Here is a 23,045-nt window from a genome sequence, read left to right on the forward strand (position 1 = left end):
CTACCCAGCATTATCAAATATCACTATCAGCACCACTATCATCGCAAGTCCCTTTCACACCATCGTCAATTACCAACTTATCGCCATCGTACAAAACAATACATCGTCTGTAACAATTACCAAACTTCTGCCTCTAATAATAACAGTAGTACTGACACCATCAACATTACCTGACCTTCACTAACATCAATGGCATTACCAGTAAAATCTGCACCATCACCTGTGGCTGAAGTACCACAACTGTCACTACCTTTAGCTACAATACCATTACCAGGGTCTCTACGACCATCAGTGACGCCAATGCTTTCAGCATCAACGATACTACCAAAGATTTTCTCAACACTACCATCATCTCTAACACCACCACCATTATCTCAATCACAACCGTTACCACAGCCACCAAAACCAACAACTCTAACATCATCACCAATTTCTAACAACCCGATCACCATTAACTCCACCACCACCACTACTAAGCACCATCAACACCAATAACGAGTACCGCAACTGATACTTTTAGTATACTTACATTACTAAGTTCACCCCGTCGAGTACTATATAAACCACCACCACTACCCGAAGGACTAAACCATTACCAGCATCCCCATTAACAGTACTTTACACACCATCACCATAAGGTCAACACACGGCAACTTGACCATTACCATCCCGAAGTATGACCCACCTGGGTAGGAGGAAAGGAGGACGAAGGCGTGAGCTGGGGCAAGGGCACACTGCAGGGCGCCCCACACGAGCCAGCCCAGGCCGCCCACGCCCACAGTGAGGGCAGCTGTAACCTGATAGCGCAGCATGAGCACCAGGGTTGTCACCACGCCCACCAGCATACCCACATCGACTCCGCTGTTCTGTCCACAATGGTTACCACTCAGATCCACATGTTCTTGTAGCACTACAATCGCACTTCCCTGTCTGCTCACTACTGCTCATGCGCCCATGTCTGCAGTCTCTTCATTAACTTCGTCTTACCATACACTATTTGTCACTCCCCTAATATGGCACTGACCGTTTCTCATGGGGGTTAAAAGAGGGGTCATCTGCCCATTTTTACTATGTCCAGAACCACATACTTCACTATCAATTGCACAGCCTTCCAGGTAAAACTGATAATCATATGGTAGTCCTTAAAAGAAAATAGCTTTAAGCAAAAACCAAAAAGAAAGTGGGCAGACAGTTCAGCAAAACTGTGCTACCTGATGTAAAACAACACACCATCAAGTTCCTTAATCTTCAATGGTACTGGTTATGTTCCAAACAGTGTGTCTACATCCAATTATATAACAGGATAACCCTAATGGAAATTGTACGATATATATATATATATATATATATATATATATATATATATATATATATATATATATATATATATGGAGGGAGTGCGGAGGCTAGAAATCCCCCCCCCCCTCTCGTTTTCAGTTTTCCAAAAGAAGGAACAGAGAAGGGGGCCAAGTAAGGATGTTCCCTCTATGGCAGTCCTCTATTCTTAACGCTACCTCGCTAACGCGGGAAATGACAAATAAGTACGAGAGAGAGAGAGAGAGAGAGAGAGAGAGAGAGAGAGAGAGAGAGAGAGAGAGAGAGAGAGAGAGAGAGAGAGAAGTAACCTCACCTCTGATTACTATAATGACGACAGGAAGACATTAACTTCAACATTCACCTCTGAATTTCTTTCAATGAACAGATCGTCCCACCCGATTCCTCTTATGTTTCAGTAAAGGCATGAACATAGCCCACAACTTCGGCAGGTTCCACAATGTTTTGCCACGGTTCAGCGGACGCCCGCAATCAACCAATCTCACAAAATGCATTATTCATTAAAACATTCAGAAAACTATTTCACATCCTGATACATGTCAAAATTTACGTTCCACCATCCACTTGTGCAAGTCTTCTATGTGAGTCAAAATTTCTCACCCCTTTTCTTAAACATACACATTTTCAAATTTCTTTCTATCACATACATACTTTTTCACCTGCTTCATTGATATAAAAATTCCTGTCCTAACCATGCTTGTTCTTCCTTTATGTGGTTGCAAAACTCGAACAAATACATACCTCCTTACATCCTAAAACATCCCACTCAAATGCTATATTATAATCACTTCATTTCCTAAGACGTTGTTATCCTACCATACACCTTCCTACACGTAGGAAGCCATTTATACTCCTATACTTCTAAAAACATTCTACTTCAATCACATGTGAACAATGGAATTACCTATCTCCCACACGCGTGCGTCGATCAGTTACATCTAAGTGTTGAGAAAATCAAATTCTATAATACTTCCTTACAATAATCTTGACTCCCTTCACATCTAATGAAATAAACACTATCTTCCCCAATTCATTTCCTACGAGACTAACATAAACTCCCACATTAACCGCGCAATGGCGTTGGGGAGGAGAGAGGATCCAACAAATCTCGAATACTTCTCATGCTGACCGATGAGGAAGGCCCTCCCAGGTCATGAGGATGTGGTGTAACAGCAAGAGACAAGCATTTACCTTGCACGCGTCACCTAGATAATAATACTAACTGAACTGAGTTCCTCACCGCTCACTACCACATACGTCTGGCCGCCGAGTTCCTGCCCGACGACCTCGCTGCCATCACACAGGCTAATATTATCGTAATGCTTAATTTTTGTTTACTAAGCAAAAGACGGGTATATAAAAGGTAAGACTGCATATTCTTTCCTCTATGACTATTTTTTTCTTCTTGTGCTGTCGTTGGAATCTGTTTCATACAATCACATATCAATCATGATCAAATAACTTAAAATACTATCTTACTTTCAAGTCAAAATACCTTAAATCGTAAAAGCTGACATCTAGCTATCTTTTCTAAGTGTTCCAGAAGTTGATAAAGACAGATGTGCTAGACACCAAAGATGTGAGTGATAAACAAAGACAATACAGATATCTGCGCCCATTGCCTTAAAATCGTATACAGTATACATCAAATGATGTAGGGTAATCATTGCAATTACACTAAAAATTTCTATAACATGCTACGCTTTAGGATGACATGAAAGACTGTCAAAAGGAGACATGCAAAATGCTGCCGTTTCTCTTTAAGACTGACAATCTACTAGATTTCTTTAAAAAGCGGTGACTATGAGTGATCACCTTTTTCTGAAGACGGAGAGCTTTGCAAGTATGCACATATACGGAGACATGTTCCAAAAAACAGGGATGTATGAAACACCAGTTTTACAGCCCTCTGCTCTTTCATTAACAAAATGACACGGAGCTATTTTCCCCATTAGGAAATCAGTTCCCATCCTTGCCGGTATGGCGAACAATTTCTGTTGTTACTTTTTTCCTATGACAGTAGCAAGACGTTGTAACTACTCATGTGCGAGAATGACAGAAATTACCTTATATTGACGAAGAATATTACAAAATCTGTTCAGCTTCTCAGTTACCTTGGGCGTTCCGGTAAGCAAATCTACCCCATCCCATTCCTATCAGTCTAAGAAAAGAAAGTTCAACCACAGAGAAAATATGACACAAAAGAATTTGTTTGTAATGCCAGTTTGAGGGCGCCTCCTCCTAGTCATCGTTGGTCGGGAAGATCCTAAAACAGGAAGAAAACGGCTTCTGTTGTTTTTAATGTTTTTCTTCCATGTTTATACCGACCACAAACTAAGCCCTGGCTCAGGCCCCTAAGATGAGTCCCATTTTGGGGGCCCCTCCACCCTTCAATCCCCCCTAAATTATAAGCTCTGGAGGGGCGTGGACACGTGTCCCCAAAAAATGAGAAAATCAAGGATGCGTGGAGACAACATTTCCTGCTTTCTGAATGCTGCCACATAACGTTAGGTTGGGGCCTTACGCTCTGATCTTAGATCACCACAAAATGCATCTTTTCTCGCCCCATGGTCTACAACGACCACCCATCAAACCCTAAACAGTATAAACCTCACCAGCTTCCCCTCTGGCCTAGCCTCGTCACACACCTACCCTAATTTAGTCTAAGCCACACCAGTTTCCCAACACTCAGTAGGTCGACCATTCAACGTATCAATGCGCCACCGACTCACACAACTGACTAACCTTCATGTTTTCTGTTTGTTCTCAACTTTACTCAAAAAAAAAATCCATTCGATGGATTCTGGAACTTTTTAGAGCACGAAATGAATCCTTTGCGGTGAAAAAATAATAAATCATTATCGATCATGAAAATATACTCAAAAGATGAAGTAAATAAATCCAAAAGTGTAAATGACACAGGCTACTTAATTCAAAATTTCACTCGCCGTGAAAGTTGGTGTGTTATGATCACGGTTCAGCACCAACATTTTTCTATGAATTAATTCAACGAGAAAGGGAAGGAATGACGCTCTTGAGGATGCTGCAAATATCAGCTACTGTTATAACTACTGCTTCTTATACTACCAGAACTCTCGAAACTACTGCCGTTCCACCTGTTAGTACTACTACTACTTCCATGTTACTACTACTACCATGGGGTAAGTCAAAGTGTACATGGGAATCTAAGGTGTGTGCGTGTGTGTTACACAGGTCATCAGAAGTAAAGATTAACAACGAAAACCATAAAATGGCTACACACAACCAGGAATATTCAGCCCGACACGAAGACCCCGGGCAACGCTGGCCCCAGGCCTCGCCTCGCTGGGCTGCCAGACACGCCCGACCATGTAAGACATAAGGAATGACAGCTACAGGTACTGTGCTTGCCCAGTGATCCCAGGCAGCGCCAAATTGGCACCTCTCTTAGGGCCTTCCTTCCCTTAACCCCACCAGCACCACTTTACGGTCCCTGAGAACGACGGTACGACCCCTGAGCAGACGGTAAGGTCTTGGCGAACGAGTCTGAAGCATGAAACTATGACTCATACATACGATAGGTTACACCATTGTAGTAGAGTCGTACAGTCGTTTCGAAGGCCATACCGTCGTGCTGAAGGGTCGTAAGGTCGTGCTCAAGGTAGCACCGTTGTGTTTCAAGATCATATCGTCGTACTCGAGGACATAAAAAAGGGGTCACCACCTTATCCTCCACACATCATATGGTGTTAACTATATCAAAAGTTTGGCAACATCTAACCTTAGTTTAAGTTAGGAGTTAAGATTAGTGCAGATGTCTCGTAACATCCTGGTTATCCCCACAAAAACACATTCCATGCGTTCAGTTGCCCAATCCTTCCTTTCTCCTACATACTGCCCTTCCCTTAACTACTGTGACTCAGGACACAGCCCATAAAGAACATACGTTCGTTCTACGAACAGCCAGGCGGGTACTACGAACGGCTGGTACAGCGTAGTATAACGTTACAGTTGAGGGTGGTTCTACGCTGTACCGGCTAAACCAATCACGAACCCCCTACCGGTACCTGACGCTCCGCTTCCCGGTACACCTTCAGTTACATAAATTACTCGGTACGAACACACACACACACACACACACACACACACACTTCTCTAAGTCTCCTATATTTTCAATATCATTGTTCCTAACCTCCGAGCGTGAAACCTGACCTGATCCATTACAAAGAAAAAAACCCACATAGATTTTGAAATATAAAATCACTTTCAAATCTTGACATTAGAATAATTACGAAAAATAGAACTCATACTAACGCACCCCTCCATCACGCAAGGACAGACTAGATAAAATCATGAGACACATTAGCATTACACTGGGCACTGAAAGCACCGTGTGCAGGAAGGCTGGTAACGTGCAACTGGGTCATGAGCTAGCTGAGTCCCGTCAAGCAGTGATGACATGACCTCTGCTGCATCTCTCTAACAGTAAAACTAGTCTGACAATACAACCCTTCGTCTGTCTCTCAAGCACGAGTATGTACCACCCACCGTTGTCCAGCCCTTGAGCTAGAGGGTACGACACGATCACACTGGCTGTGCTCGCCCACCACACGCCAGGAGGGACAGTAGGGGTCTCCTGCAGTACGGCTGCTGGGATGAAATCCCCAGCCTGCGGGTGTAGCCAGCTTCTCACATCCTCGCGGTGGGCGTCAGTAACCTCTGGCTACCCGTAAACCACTGTACGAGGCAACCATGTATTACCCCTCCCATACCACGGCCCCAACCCCACCCCCCTAAAAAAAAAATCCATCCCTGACACTAACAGATGCCGAGATGAGTCATATATATATGTATATATATATATATATATATATATATATATATATATACTCGTGTTTGTGGTCACACAGTAAGTGAAACCACCTCAGCGAGGCTGTTATCATTCTCAGCTGAAGAGCGAATTATGGTCTCCAAGACGAATTTCTAGCTCCACAGAGGTCAATAATTTCCCTGCTTCTGGCTATAGCGCAGCTTCGAAGCTAAGAGGGGTCCTGGGATTATAGTAGTAGTAGTAGCAGTAATAATAATAATTAATAATATACTATACACAGTCGCCAGACTTCGACTACAAGTCCACAGAGAAACACACAAAAGCAACTGAACTTCAGTCTCCTTTATGCACAGCTTATCACAGTATGAGGCGCACATAACGTACAAATATACACATAACCTAAACATATGTTTCTCCGGCCATGCGAATGGAGGCGGGAAAACACGGATAATGTGAAATGATGTTACGACGGCAGAAGATACGCGGAAGGAAAACTCATCCCAACAATATAGAATAAACGAAACAAAATGAACGAGACGATGACTACGGGAAAGGGGGAGAAAAAAGTGTCGAACATCTGTGAAAAACGTCCGTCCTTGAACCTGGGCAGCAAGGTCGGCCGAGCAGCAGCGGACTGGGCGGGTAGCCTAGCATAGCTGGGCATTCCGGGAAAGGAACGCAATATTAGAGGGTCGAGTAGGGACAAAGAAAAGCGAACAAGAGATAAAAGGATATGGTTAGAAAAAGGAAGAGGAACATAAGAAGGAGGGTGTAAGGGTAGGTAGGGGAGATTTCATTAAACCACCAGTCCTGTCCAGCAAAAACACACTGTGCATTCTTGTACGCACACTATTTACCACTAAACCCAGTACTATGAACTCCAGTCCATCTGTGTGTACATTAAATGGTTGTGATATATATATATATATATATATATATATATATATATATATATATATATAGAGAGAGAGAGAGAGAGAGAGAGAGAGAGAGAGAGAGAGAGAGAGAGAGAGAGAGAGAGAGAGATGCAACAATCACTACTGGAAAGAGAAAATAAAAACTACTTTCGTTTATTACATCCTCAGACAAAGTGGCCCACTCTGTCTGAGGATGTAATAAACGAAGGTACTCAGTTTTTATTTTCTTTCCATTGGTGATTGTTGTATATATATATATATATATATATATATATATATATATATATATATATATAGACTGAGTGTGAACGAATGGGGCCTTTTGTCTTTTCCTAGCGCTACCTAGCACACATGAGGGGGGAGAGGGATGGTATTCCATGTGTGGCGAGGTGGCGATGGGAATGAATAAAGGCAGTGTGAATTGTGTGCATGGGTATATATGTTTGTGTGTGTAAGTGTATATATATGTGTGTACGTTGAGATGTATAGGTATGTATATTTGCGTGTGTGGACGTGTATGTATATACATGTGTATGGGGGTGGGTTGGGCCATTTCTTTCGTCTGTTTCCTTGCGCTACCTCGCAGACGCGGGAGACAGCGACAAAGCAAAATAAATAAATAAAAATAAATCTCTCTCTCTCTCTCTCTCTCTCTCTATATATATATATATATATATATATATATATATATATATATATATATATATATATATATATATAACCCGGTTTGCATTGGACTTTTTTCCCTGTGGTAGTGGCCATCTGTAGCATACCAAGCATTTATCAACAATAATCAATTCAAACATGTTATTCTCGATGGCATCCAGTAGAGATGCAAATACTAAACATAGTAACAGACAGTAAGATCTGGTCCTGTCATTACGTACACGAGACAACAGTATTACCAATGGCTCCTACCGACCTGTCAACTTACCTATATATTTTCTCCCATATGGATTCCTGTAAATGATCATGTGGTCTTAGTGAATATCTTAATTCCATAATCCCTCGATCACGACGGTGCGACCCCCGGTATGATGGCGTGGCGTTTGACCTGACCCCCCTTCCACAAGGTCGCATCATGGTGCTCAGGATACTAACCAGGTCACTTTACTCACTACTCACAAAATCTTAACATCTTGCTACCCAGCCGGCACATGAGAGTCACCTCAGTGGTTCTTATCTGCACGTTTCTAAATATATCCAGTGATCTACGATCATGTGTTGGTGCTAGGCTGGCAAAACCACACACACCAGTGCAGAGGCAGAGAGGAACGGTGAGAAGCTTATAAAAAAAATAATGCTCGGAGGGAACATATTTCAGAACGGAATTCGAATACCCTGCAATAAAGCTTAATATAAGACATAATGGAAGCTTTCCCTATGCCCTTCCCTCATCACAGGCGCACTACGGTCTTGGCGGACCAATTTGATCCTCCGTCCCTTGGGGTCGTCGAAGCGTAGCACATTTCGGATATGCTCGTCCGTTGACGTGGCGCCCTCTGGCGTCTGCCTGATGACCTCTCGCCTTCCAGGAACAGTTAACGTGGAAAGTTACTTAGACTATGTGTCATCCTGGTCTGCCCTGCAGGAACTGAACTACATTCTTCAGTTCGTACATGTTTTCTTATCCGGGTGAGATGGGAATCAAGGAATTCAACTAAAATCATGAATATGTCTTTAAAATATGAACGTCAAAGTTAAGGCACTTGCCCTAATCTATCGCCAGCCCACGCTACACTATTACGCAATGTATATATACATTAGAGCAAAGAACCCTATATACCGACATCAATCCACATCGGTTCTGGCCTCCAATCATCATCAATAAATGTCTCAAATCCTTTGAATCTACTCAGTGATCATCCCGGCTCTCGAGACAACTGTGTTGTTATAATTATGCTACTCCAAACCTTTTGTGTGTCAATATTCATTAGTCCCTCTTGCAGGCTCATTTACTGGAGTTATTGCTATAAGATCTGACCTCTAATTTTCCCAGACTCCATAATAGGGACAACATCTATATAGTAACAAACGAAGTACATAGGGTCTTTTTCTTCCACATTTTCAATACACGTTAATCATCTGTGATCTGGGTGACATTCAGCTATAGTCACCTCGCACCACAGTTCTTTAACGTCATTAAAAATCACACTTTGAGACCATGGGATTTTATCATTTAAATTCTTGGTGCAACACGATCAGGGAAATTACCTGATTTTATAATACTGTTGGCATGCCTTCAGTTACACTTTTATAAACATATAACAGTATATCATATGTATTTACAAATACACACATTCTTACTGCTACTTCTAACTATATTTAATACTTATTTTCAACTCAGAAATATGCACAGTCTGATTTTGGTACATATATATATACCTTGTTTTAATCTAACAAAAACCCTAAATATATTGAATATTCTGTTTCTCACAAGTTCAGCCACACACATGGAAATGTAAAGGTACCCTAATATACCGTTTATATAATGCTGACAGCATACAGAATACACAAACAGGCCACAAATACATAACGAAGGCAGAGTCCCAGCTGGCAGGTACACTAGTACGTCAATACACAATTTTCTGCATTGCCTAAAGCATCGTTATCACACCTTCCGAGGTTTTACGGCTCCAACACACTGGCACACTGCAGCACGACAAAGACGCTATCACAATGTCAACCAGATTCACAAACATCATTTGCACATGATGATAATGTTTTATATATCAAGTTCACACACATACGCGTCGTCTTCACACATTTGCCACTTAACCAACAAGTCTTCTAATACACTTTTGTCTCTAAAAATCAGGAACAAACAGCGCCCAGCAGACAAACGAGTCATACATAGACCAGGAGCATACGGGCTTGTGACGTCTTCTCGATCTCGGCTCACCGGTCTAACTGTACTCCAGCCCTCACGGCTCAGTGACCCAACCCTAAACCTGGATGACGTGGCTAAGGTGCCAGGTATTGCATTACTTCCGCTCTTTTCCATATCCATCTCACCGACGAGAACATTTCCTTACTGATAGATCTCGCGGTAGATTCGTGACGCCACGGCAGAGTGGTACTCACTGATGTCAGTCTCAACTTACCAACGTAATCTAAAAAAAAATAAGATCATGCATTCGCCTGCACACACACACACGGAGGGTTGGTCACATAGGACGAGTCTTTAAGAGGCCTCATAAACATCCGGGTCTTGACGGTTGGCAGTGTGGTTACCATGGTTACTACCCCCCCCTCCCCCATCCTCCCTAATCATGTCGCTGATGATCACTGTAGCAACCTGAACCCCCAGACAGTCACAGTTGCTTAAGCACCTCAAAATGATACAGTATATAGGGCTCGTGCAGCGTTAAGCTGCGCTCCACGCGGGAGCAGGGTAAGATGGGCTCCTCTGAGGTGGGAAGATCCCCGACGGCGATGCGCCATATTCCTTTTCGTCTGGTGACGATGACACAGCCTCGTCGAAGAGAGGCAGTCAAAAAACGCCTGCAATATATATATATATATATATATATATATATATATATATATATATATATATATATATATTATTTATTTTATTTTTATTTATTTTGCTTTGTCGCTGTCTCCCGCGTTTGCGAGGTAGCGCAAGGAAACAGACGAAAGAAATGGCCCAACCCACCCCCATACACATGTATATACATACACGTCCACACACGCAAATATACATACCTATACATCTCAATGTACACATATATATACACACAGACACATACATTTATACCCATGCACACAATTCACAGTCTGCCTTTATTCATTCCCATCGCCACCTCGCCGCACATGGAATACCATCCCCCTCCCCCCTCATGTGTGCGAGGTAGCGCTAGGAAAAGACAACAAAGGCCCCATTCGTTCTCACTCAGTCTCTAGCTGTCATGCAATAATGTCCGAAACCACAGCTCCCTTTCCACATCCAGACCCCACACAACTTTCCATGGTTTACCCCAGACGCTTCACATGCCCTGATTCAATCCACTGACAGCACGTCAACCCCGTTATACCACATCGATCCAATTCACTCTATTCCTTGCCCGCCTTTCACCCTCCTGCATATTCTGGTATGTTTGAAGAATAGTGGTTCCAACAATGTTGTATGGTTGCGAGGCGTGGGCTATGGATAGAGTTGTGCGCAGGAGGATGGACTGGAAATGAGATGTTTGAGACCAATGTGTGGTGTGAGGTGGTTTGATCGAGTAAGTAACGTAAGGGTAAGAGAGATGTGTGGAAATAAAAAGAGCGTGGTTGAGAGAGCAGAAGAGGGTGTTTTGAAATGGTTTGGGCACATGGAGAGAATGAGTGAGGAAAGATTGACCAAGAGGATATATGAGTCGGAGGTGGAGGGAACGAGGAGAAGTGGGAGACCAAATTGGAGGTGGAAAGATGGAGTGAAAAAGATTTTGTGTGATCGGGGCCTGAACATGCAGGAGGGTGAAAGGAGGGCAAGGAACAGAGTGAATTGGAGCGATGTGGTATACCGGGGTTGACGTGCTGTCAGTGGATTGAATCAAGGCATGTGAAGCGTCTGGGGTAAACCACGGAAAGCTGTGTAGGTATGTATATTTGCGTGTGTGGACGTATGTATATACATGTGTATGGGGGGGGGGGGGTTGGGCCATTTCTTTCGTCTGTTTCCTTGCGCTACCTCGCAAACGCGGGAGACAGCGACAAAGTATAATAAATATATAAAAATAAATATAAATAAATAAATATATATATATATATATATATATATATATATATATATATATATATATATATATATATAAAGTGCGACAGGCAGAGTTGCGGAAAAATATATAATAGCTGCACTCGTTAACAATCACTGTTTTCCCCCAATTTCCTTGAGACCTGCAATTCTAAGAATTCAGGAAAGGCACCGCAAAAAGGCATTCTGGGGTCCAATTAGCTTTAAGACTGGTTTACGCGGTTACTACATATTATATATATATATATATATATATATATATATATATATATATATATATATATATATATATGTATAATCTTGAAGGGTGTTGGCTAAGGGTGCGCGACCAAGATCACGCCCAGCTAATCCACCTGTGTGGAAGGTATATCACTTACGGTTCATTGTACAGTAACGTAACCTCGTGTACTCCACGTCACGAGAGCAGTCGTACTGCTTACATTCTCAACTATAATTACTTGTCTGCTACGTTCTCTGTCCCATCCACCATCATAACAAACACATAGACCTACTTTAAACAAAATAACTGAAAACTTAACATGGTCGGATCTTGGGCAGGGTAGAATGCGCAGTGCACATGAGACCCTCGATAAGATGAAATTGAAATAAAAAAAATTATTGGAGATAAAGTCACAATGTAACAGTTACTGTAGCACTTGGCTTTGGCGGGGGGGGGGGGGGATTAAAGAGAAATTACCGTCATGAAGTGTGTAGCGGCGGGTGCTCGTCATGCGTAGTGATAAAAACTTCTCATCTTAATTTTGACTTGTTCTTGGTCAGTTGTATGTCACTTCTGCATCTGGAGGCATTACGAAATAAAACTATCATAAGATGCAGCTTTTTGCTCCAATCTATATGATGTCACGTTGTGCTGTGAAGTCCAAATTGTGGCAGATAGGGAATGATAACAGTTGACACAGGATACCCGGTCTGTCCCTGGCCCAGGGCCTCCACAGTCCTCAGTCCGGCACTGCACCAAACATACAACTTGTGATAGAGCTTGACTGATAGACAGGCATCAAGTATGTTCAAGAGTGGAGATGTACAACACTCACATGTACTCTACTACATGCACATATATAAAGCGACAAACAGATCAAACCACAGACAGGTACATATAGAAAGAAACGAAGAGTCTACGATACAGACAGAACAGACAGACAGACAGGCAGTTACCTGGCGCCTGCTGACATAGCGTGCCTGGAATGAAAGAAAACATCCAACAGCGTTAGAGACGTGCAGCTATAATGATACAGGATTTAATACAAGGCAAGCAAGCTTGTTAATGAAGTTGGTTGTGTGCAACAATGAACAATAAAGCACTGCATTATAACAAAACTTCAAAAGTTCCAAGATTAATTAATTCACAGAATCTATCTTATAATCTTGCAAATACAGAAGATCTACAATAAAATCACTGAAGATACATGAAAATGTGTATGATGCAAACTATACTACTGAAAACGACAAATAACTAAACACAAAGCCAAGGAAATCGTAACATTGCCACAACTATGGAGACACACTTAGGCTACAATGCTCTGTCTGGCTATGTGGTGGTCGAGAACTATTGAAGTAATAGATATGTGATAGGCTACTTCAACCCCCCCCCCCCCCCTATCGATAAGATGTGGACTGGCTTTCACGTATGAAGCACCGGCTTGTTATCTGAGCGGTCTTGGACGCTGATACATCGTGGATTAATAATCTTCCTTACCTAATGCTACTACCTGCCCATTGCGTCCCCTTACCAACTGGAAATTACCTGCCCATAAATGAATCCCTTATACCTACTGCCACTACCTCTCCGTTAATAAGTTTCCTAACCCAACGGAACTACCTGCTCATTTATGACTCCTCTTACCTATTGCAATTACTTACCCGCAATGTTATCTAACGCCACACAATATGGAATGATATGATGTTGTCTCATACAGAGTTGATTGGTTGAATATCTGAGTTTTGGAAATTTTAACTGCCTAGGTCATCATAGCCGTCAAGGCCAAGTAATAACCACCTTCACACGTTAAATATAATTTTAAGACCGTGTTAAATCTCACGTGTATATGGCCTTTGCTACAATTTCTACCAATCCCAAGAACTTCGAATCGAAACATACAAATTTCATGACGTTAAAATATGGATTTCCCTTTGGCAGCACGAACACGAACGCTGATTCTGTGAATACAAAAGTGGAATATTGCAAAAAAAGAAAAAATAAATACATGACATTTTCTTTTCTATAAGAAATAACACATCATGTGACAGCTGAGGGTGTTCCACATTCATCACCATGTGCATTGTAATCTGATATGACAGCGGAAATGTCTGTACTTAAGCTGGATATTTTGTGCTTCTAAATCTTTCACAGAAAAGTTTTCCTGGGAGGTCTTAGGGTTCATGGGCGTGTTAAATACCCAGCAATGTATTCATGAAGGATTATACACACGTACATTTGCAAGACAAATAGAGATACTCCAAACAGCAACATAAACCTTACTATTTCATTTGTATGACTTAGCTCATATACTGTACGTTTCTCATGGTTCAGACCTGTACCTTTATCTAGCTTGGCCCACACATTAACTTCATGCTGCTCTATCTCCTACAAACCTTGGTGCTTCTGATTACATGCCTAGCGTCTCAGCTACCTATATCCTAGTGTAATGTACTGTACTCTACGCATAACCCAGATCGTTCGCTCACTCTATATACAATATAATCAATGATCACATTCAATGTATACTTTAAGTTATTGTAAGCGGCCGACAATCCCCTTCAAGACCATAGCTCAAGTTTTTACACACTAGTTTAGATCTGGAAGCCAGAGCCTTCGATCACAGTTTCTCATTAATCCTACAGACTCAAAATGGACCTTGAATCCTTAAACAATCCCGCACCCAAGAAGGTCACACCAGCGCTTGACCGTTGAGATAAAGGCCGGGCTCCCTAGCGATCTCCACACAGATAAAGAGATAAGGTTTCCAGCCTTACCTCAGACAATGATAACTCGCAACCAATCCCAGCTCCTCTACAGCCATTTGTTCCTACAGTAATCATCCTGAGGAGTGTGCATGGCCACGGCCATACCTCAAGTACCATGCTATTATTGTAAACACAGTGATAACATTACACAGCTCTGTAACTCTGAACTAGCGTACCGTAAAATTTATCTCAGCGTACAGCGTTGCCTACTCCATAACGATTCATAACATAACCTCATCTCACTCAACATAATCATACTCTACTAACTTAAGTTTACCATACAGCTTAATATTTACGCGTCGTGTAGTAGCCTAAGCCCCAACTACATCTAATCTCAATATTGGCCACAGTACAGTGCATCGTTTTACCTCACGTCCAGGACTTTGCAGCATCAGTACTGGGTTACTAATTACCTAATTTCATACCTTGTTATCCTCTTATCAATACTGAAACACTCCCTAACCTCCGTGTACTATGAAGGCAAACTAGTGTAATAATGGCAATGAGGTAAGGCTTACCTCGCATGTCTATACAACCCACCCTAATGTACGATGAAGCCATGATAAAGCATAGCGTAAAAACTAGCTTAAGACTACAGGTATTCTAGAGATATGAGAGCAACTTCGAATCCAACTGAATGTGCAAAATATTGTACAAGAGAACATGCTGCTTTAAACAAACGACAGAAAAACTCAGTTTAACCCATGTTTTGCTGTCTGATTATTCAAACACTAAACTATGGCCATGTTATGAGGTTAGAGCTAGGAATATCAATTACAAATAGTATATAAAAAGGGCACAAATGCCCTAAGTAATGGACGGTCTGTCTGTCAATCATCTACGCAACTGTTTCAGTTTACATAAAGTGAAACACATGAAACCAGCCATGCACTTGTGTGAATTCTGCAGAGGCGTCGGCTCCTACACAGCGAATAATGTACAATATACAACAAACACGTTATTGCCAACAATAACACAGATGACTATACGAAAATACTAACAAAGAGAATTCAAGCTTTGCCAGATATCTCTTCATCCCTCATCTACCACCATAGCATACTTTGAGGTGGTATCAGCCTTAGATCTTTGTGTATCTCCCCTCTTGCCCCCACCACACACACATACACCGGGAGAGGGTGTTCAGGCGAGGAGTGGTGGTGGAGTGCGTGGAGTCAGCAATATCAGTCTGGGTCTGCTGACCCAACACTGGGCCCCCAGACCTGTTCCCCACCTCTTCCTTCACTTTCATTCCTTCTCTTCCTTGCCGCATTCCCGAGAGCTCTGCAACAAGTTCCTCTTAAACTCTTGTCCCCTAAACCTTTCCATCCAATACACAAAGATGATTTCCGTGGCTTTATCTTCAGACATCAGATCTGATCTTTGAACCTCTGAAGGACAAACTTGAGCCGAGCTTGGATCACGCCAGTTATAACTGCTGTGGTACTCTATAGTACATCGTCTCATTTCATTTTCTCTACACAGTACAAAAAAAAAAAAAAGCTCAATGAACATCTGGAAAAATCAGCGATTTATTAATTTGCTTGGTGGTAACTTGGAGATGAATAAAGTCCTGGATTATAATATCTTCATGATTACGATATACTGCCGGTGCTCTCCTACCGTCTATTTCCTTGTCATCTACAGTATAGTCATGGAGTTCTTTCCTGAACAAAAGAAATATTTTGTCATAATTCCATGGCATAATATTTTGAAAAGTACATTTGCTCCACTTACAATTCGCCTTTGCATAAATGCAAAGGTAGTGGAAATATATATATATATATATATATATATATATATATATATATATATATATATATATATATATATATATATATATATATATATTCCCTACGGCAAGGTTGCGTGAAGTTCACCATGGCTTTTCAATTTGTCTGTGGATAGGGTGATCAGGGAGGGATCTGCGAATCTTTGAGAATGGTGCGAGTGCGTATACAGTCTGTACGGGAAGAGAGGGCCTGAGAAGTGTCAGTTGTTTGCTGATGATACAGTACAGTTGGCAGATTCGAGTGAGAAACTGCAGAGGTTGGTGACAGTCTGGAAGTGTTACAGGATTTTTTTTTTTTTTTTCAGTGAAGGCTCCAGTCACGGACATAAATTCACTTGAAGGCCGGGCCTTAATTACAGAGATTATGAAAAGGAAAAAGAAGAATCACGGGAAAGTATTTACGAATTTTGAAGGAAGTGAAAACCGTAATATTTAAAAGGGAAAACATAAGGTATAGAGTTCCACAGCTTCGAGGTGTAGGGAAAGAAACACTTAACAAAATGGCCCAAAATTCGAGTTGCCGACAGCCACACAGTAATCATGAGACGCAGCTGCTTGCCGAGTACCGCGCCGTCTAGCTAGAGGCGGGAGCACACAAGCAGCAAGCTCTCGGAAGCAAAAACAAAGGTATTACCTATAAAAGGGAAGCGAACCAACATTGCGGTAGAGGGCAAGTGAGTCAAGTTTGGAAGTTAGAGTGGGAGAGTGCGGATTTATCAGCAGCTATTGTCGCAGAGAGGTCAAAGTACAATTTTACTCATTACTCAAATCTACCCCACGAAAAATCAAATGCTTAAAACAAAACTTTCCCCATATTTCAAATTTGCACAATGAAACATTTGATTTGTATTATATTTTACCCAAGGTACAGATTCATAAACTGCGAATCATTAAATGTCTATAAACAAACGACTACCTTTATTACAGGAAGTTATGTATGCATCCATGTTATGATCCCAAGAAATAAAAATCATGTCTCCGTCAGATTTTTTCATAAATTCATAAACTCTGGTCCTGAAGCACTCCAGTCAATCCCCAAACCCCACCACCCAAATGAACCGCCTCAACGTAACATATTCCACAAACATATAATTTAATTCTCAGGACGCATTTATTTACTGAGATGAATAAATAGTCCACCATGCCTTAATTACTCATACTAAGGCAGAATTAATGCTGGACTGGCATTAGGTGGTAAAGATATACATGAAGAGAAGAGTCTTGTTGACTGTGCCGCCAAGTCGCTCCAACTACATAACAAGCGCAGTGCGCTTCTGAATAAACAAATCACTTAAGTGATTAGGTGAAATGTAGGCAATTGTACAGTTACGACTTATTCACTTCCAGTTTCATAAACGAATACTAAAGAAACATTATTCTCTAACATCAATGCTATTTTACCACCGACCGCAACCTGACCCAATCACAAAAATCCCGATGCTTCCCAAACATGATCCTGCTAATTCAGGACTGTCGCCGTTACAGTTTGTACTACATCAATATGAGGCACAAGAAATTAAACATGTATCATTAAAATTTTACGAAGACAAGTGTTTGTTAATAAGCAAGAACCAGGAGGGAAACACTCACCAAAGAATGTGAGAAACACCAGGAGTATCCCGCTGGAGTGATCCATGACGACAAATCGTCCTGCAGCTAACAGGGGCCAGGTGACACTTGACAACAAATCAACTCTCCTCCGGGTCACCTCCAATAAACCAAACAGTCCTTTTCCAACTACACACACCACTACAGATCCTTGTAGTCCCAGAACCCGATTGCAGTACTCATCTGTCTTCTGAAAGGATCAGCAAATCATGCTCGGTGTGGGTGTACCGAACCACACGGAGGGATCGCGCACACTGACCACCTCTGTGCATCTGTCTGCCAGTCGCCAGTGCCTGGCCACGAGCGTAAGGCATGACCGGCAACGTGTAGCCACTTACATATCATTACTAACTTAAGATTACATTTAACAGTTGCCATATTAGATGATAAGAAATTAAATAAAACTTTCTAAACGTACTCAGGATAACTTTTAGAGACGATAACACAAATATGACAAGACCCAAACGGTATCAACAATCTTTCCGTTTACATGTGACTGATTACGAGAATAAAGGTGGCTAAGGCTGGCCTAGTGGTAATATATGATATCGTCCGTGAGAGCAAGACAAGCGAAGGCGAGAGATAACAGTGTGGCCAGACCATCCCCAGCACTTGATCTCGAAGTACCCTCCCCAATGAGACAGGTCGTCAGCAGACTGTGTGGGCCACGTCAGCGTCATTACCCAGCTACCTATCCCGGAGACTCTCGAAAACGGTTCAGATCAGCTATTATTTCAGTCACTTGGCTGGGATATCAACAGACTAAGAGGTTTTATCGGGTTAATGACTGACACTATCATTACAAATTCCATACTATATGACTGCTGTAATATTCCTGTCCTATAAAAAGATTTTACCACTGTCCATATATATATATATATATATATATATATATATATATATATATATATATATATATATATATATATATATATATATAAGCACACAAGGAGTATCCAGAAATAAAGGCAAACAAGAAAACAAAATACGAAGTGCCACAAGTGCTTTCGTATAATTACATTATCAAGACTGAGTAAAGATAGAGACAACCAGAATATAACACACAGCCGCCACTGGGCAGGTCAGGCAGATGAAATAAGGAACAGGTGAAGGGATTAGGTTACAGGTCATTCGACGGCCTCACCTCTCTTAGGTTAACCTATGTTCTGCACAATATATAATTTTTTTATCGTTTTATGATTTATGTAAATCATTTTGATCCATATTTCTATTAACTGTGTTTGATGAGAGACGATTCAACATTATTTCTATCCACTTATTGCATTAGGTTCTTGATCAAGAATGATGGGATGTAGCGCGCATGTGCAATACGATTCAAAACAAACAAAATTGCAGTATCAATTGGTAATGATGTCTCAAATCATTACTAAGCAAATTTCCTGTTTTATCAGGATTATGCTAAAAAAAAAAAAAAGTCTGAGAAATACGAGAGAACGCAGGACCAACAGGGAACCACTGAAGATCACAGGAGACATCTGGAATGCCAACAGAGCTCACTCCTCGGCTAATGCCTGCTTGCTCTTCAATGAACAAGGAAAGTTATCCATAGAAAAAATGCATTCGACTTTGGCCCGTTTTCTCTGAAGTAGGGTAAATACGCCTCTGCCGGCAGGCAGCGCTTTCAGCAAAATCTACAGTTTCACCTTCAATTTTCATTAGTTAAATTTTTTTCACGGTGCAATAAGTAGCTACCACTACTGACAAGTGTTGCTCTCACACAGGTATCGGAAACAATTCTTACAGGCACAATCTGACTCCTCATAAGAAAGATTTAAATAGAGAACATTGAGGAAACGAGAAATATCATATACGACAAATTCAGTTTCTCGGTTACTTTGGTCGCTTACATTCCGCAACTATACCCCGTCCCACACCTTCCAGCCTGTAATTCGAAAGTTGAACCACTGAAGAAAAATATATAGAAACAGGTCGTGATGCCAGGCTGAGAGCGCTGCTTGAAGGCAGTGGTGGGTTCCGTCCCTACAGTAAGAAAAGCGGCTCATTATAGCATTTTTTTCCTTAGGCAGCCGTTCATCGCTTCTCCCACATCGCTACCAAAACAGCAACTTTCAACCCTAAGAGTGCACTACCCGGTAAGATGTACACGATGTATTACAATTATGATCTATGATCACCTATGGTGACTACTGGTTGAGCTTACAGATAATAGTGAAAAGTCGGAATTTCGGGGGTAGGGGATCGTACCAGCAGCTTTCCGTGTATTTCAGTATTAAAAATATATACAACCATCCGTGACGTACAATTTTCAGGTACAGATGACACTAAATTTGCGTCTGTGATAATCATGTCGCTTATGAAAAGAGTGTAAGTTCTCAAGGGCAAGGGGTATAAGCTGCTATCACAAGTGTTGGGATTACATAAACATGATAATCTTAACTCAAGAGGTAGTTGGGTGGGCCTTATCAAACCATGTTACTTCATGTCAATCAATTACCCACACAATATATATTGTGTTTCATTTTCCCCGTGGACTCACAGGAATATATATATATATATATATATATATATATATATATATATATATATATATATATATATATATATATTATACTATTCGCCATTTCCGCATTGGCGAGATAGCATTAAGAACAGAGGACTGAGCCTTTGAGGGAATATCCTCACTTGGCCCCCTTTTCTGTTCCTCTTTTGGAAAATTAAAAAACGAGAGGGGAGGATTTCCAGCCTCCCGCTCCCTCCCCTTTTAGCGCCTTATACGACACGCAGAGAATACGTGGGAAGTATTCTTTCTCCCCTATCCCCATGGATATATATATATATATATATATATATATATATATATATATATATATATTCATTTATCATACTTTGTCCCATTTGTCCGTGATGATAGCATGAAGGCGAAATCGCACTTCTGTAGTTCATACAATTCTATTTAACGTAATTTTTCTATACATGACACATGTTTCTAGAGACAATCCACCATATCAAGTGCCAATACTTAAAAAAGTTATTTAAATCCCAACATCAGCCTTAATTCCCGCAGTCCAACAACGATCTTTATAAGGTAAGCTCTGTCTGCTTTGGTCATAACCGTTTGTTAGGGTGTGTTATGGGAGGGTCACGTGGCGGGCATTGACCTGGGTAGCTAGGTGTCTTGAACAATTTTTCTTTATATTTTTGTGTTTTGTCAACTCTCAAAATGATTTTGCTGAAGCTAGGATTCAAAATGATTTTGCTGAAGCTAGCATGGGTTCTTAAATTGCCTGGGGAAAATTAAAATTCTTAGTATTAGCATTTATAACATTCAATGACCTTGCGTGTGGCATAATCAGCAGAGGGTTATAAAATACCGGGATTTTCAAGATCTATGGGGTGATCATTTTCATGACAATGTTTAGCAATCGCATTTTTGTGGTCAACCCTGCGAACTGAATGGCGGTGCCAGTAACGCATCTCCGTTACAGATTTACCAGTCTGGCCTACGTAAATATGTGTACATGCCTTGCATTTGACGCTATAAACACTCCCAATTGTTGCATGATTTGGCCTACTATTTGTCAAGGTTTTGCTGGTGTTATTTTACTGGAAAGCATCATTACAAGTACTGTCTTTTAGAACATGTCTTAGATTAGCCAAGTTGGAAGAACAGGGCACTAAACATTTAGACTTATCCTTATCTGTCACATCTTTGTTACAAGAAGTGTAAAATGTCCTCCTAGCTTTCCAGTAAGTTTTGTTCACAAACCAATTGCGATAATATACAGCCTAAAGATACGTTTTATATGACTACATTCATCTACCAGGCCTATGGGATCACATATCCGTAGTGCTCTCAAAAATACAGACATAACATACTTTGGTTGTCAGGTTCGATAAATCACTTTCTGCAATTTCCTCAACCCAAAACACCTGTTCCCACTGAAGGTCTCCCTTGATTTTTGAATAATGGAGAATATCTCAAAAGGTAGTGATTTGCTGTATAAATGAGGGTCATATTTGTGCAAAACCAATTAAAAAACCATCACAAAAACAAATTCAACTTCTAAAAAGGTGGATGTCCAAAACAATAATATTACTAATTTTTCATGGCTACAAATTAGCACTACCAGTGAATCATCAACTGCAAATTCACTACAAGTGAATAATCAAATACAAATATGATTAAAATTCCAGTTTGGGAGGCCCATAAAATTGTTTTGCAATGATTGTGTAATGTATGGAGAATATATTAAAACTGGTGGAGCATGAACTCAATAATTACTTTTCTTTCTAAGAAAATATATAAATGAACAGTAAGGGAAAATGTGGTTTTTAATTAATGTAAAAGTTGGTGGTACACTTCTAGAAATCATCAGTACCCATGAAAAACCTATCTTCCCCAAGCAGCCGAGGTTTATCTTATTTTGTAAACAGTTGAAATAAGCCAAAAATACTGATGTCTGTGCCTTCCCACAACATGGTATGAATATGCACCAACAAATGTAACAACCTTTCCCCTCTCTTCTAACCATCTGATCAATATATAATAAAATCTCAATTTGCAGTCAACTTTTCTACTTTTCAGTACCTTATTCTTCCCTAACTCTACTTTTGAAAGAAACTGCATCCAATTCTTCTCCACCATCTCATCCCACTCAACCATTACCCTCTCCTATATCTTCCTCTCACAAAGTATTCCAAATACTCCATCAGCTACAAATGGGCAAGGAATATGGCCCCGATATCATGTTCAAAAGGACTGTACCTCTGATCTAGTTTTGATCATTGCCAGCCTGTCTTGTATCACTCCCAAAACCCCAACTATATCCTCCAGTACTAAAATTTTTGTAAATCAAAAGTTTTGGAAACTCTCCT

At 40.9% G+C, this 23,045-nt stretch overlaps 2 protein-coding genes across 7 annotated transcripts in view; both read right to left on the reverse strand.

The window, feature by feature from the left end:
• The window catches only part of Mtp (microsomal triacylglycerol transfer protein), a 60,503-nt gene that overhangs the window by 33,395 nt on the left and 4,063 nt on the right, over nucleotides 1-23,045 (reverse strand). For 2 of the 6 annotated variants that reach the window (XM_071678298.1, XM_071678300.1), the window contains exons 2-3: nucleotides 18,171-18,378; nucleotides 12,983-13,006 (exon numbers count right to left, since the gene is read on the reverse strand). In XM_071678298.1, coding sequence (XP_071534399.1) covers nucleotides 12,983-13,006; nucleotides 18,171-18,378 — 232 coding nt within the window. Of the gene's footprint in view, nucleotides 1-9,915; nucleotides 10,088-12,982; nucleotides 13,007-18,170; nucleotides 18,494-23,045 lie in introns of those variants that run through there. The other 4 variants (XM_071678303.1, XM_071678299.1, XM_071678302.1 and 1 more) reach the window with 3 other exon arrangements.
• Nucleotides 843-23,045, reverse strand: part of LOC139757638 (carbohydrate sulfotransferase 5-like) — a 34,326-nt gene continuing 12,123 nt past the window's right edge. The window contains 1 exon segment of the mRNA XM_071678311.1: nucleotides 843-1,141. The gene's annotated coding sequence lies outside the window, so the exon portion shown is untranslated.

Source organism: Panulirus ornatus, chromosome 27 (assembly GCF_036320965.1).
Source record: "Panulirus ornatus isolate Po-2019 chromosome 27, ASM3632096v1, whole genome shotgun sequence".
In the NCBI taxonomy this organism is placed as follows: Eukaryota; Metazoa; Arthropoda; class Malacostraca; order Decapoda; family Palinuridae; genus Panulirus; species Panulirus ornatus.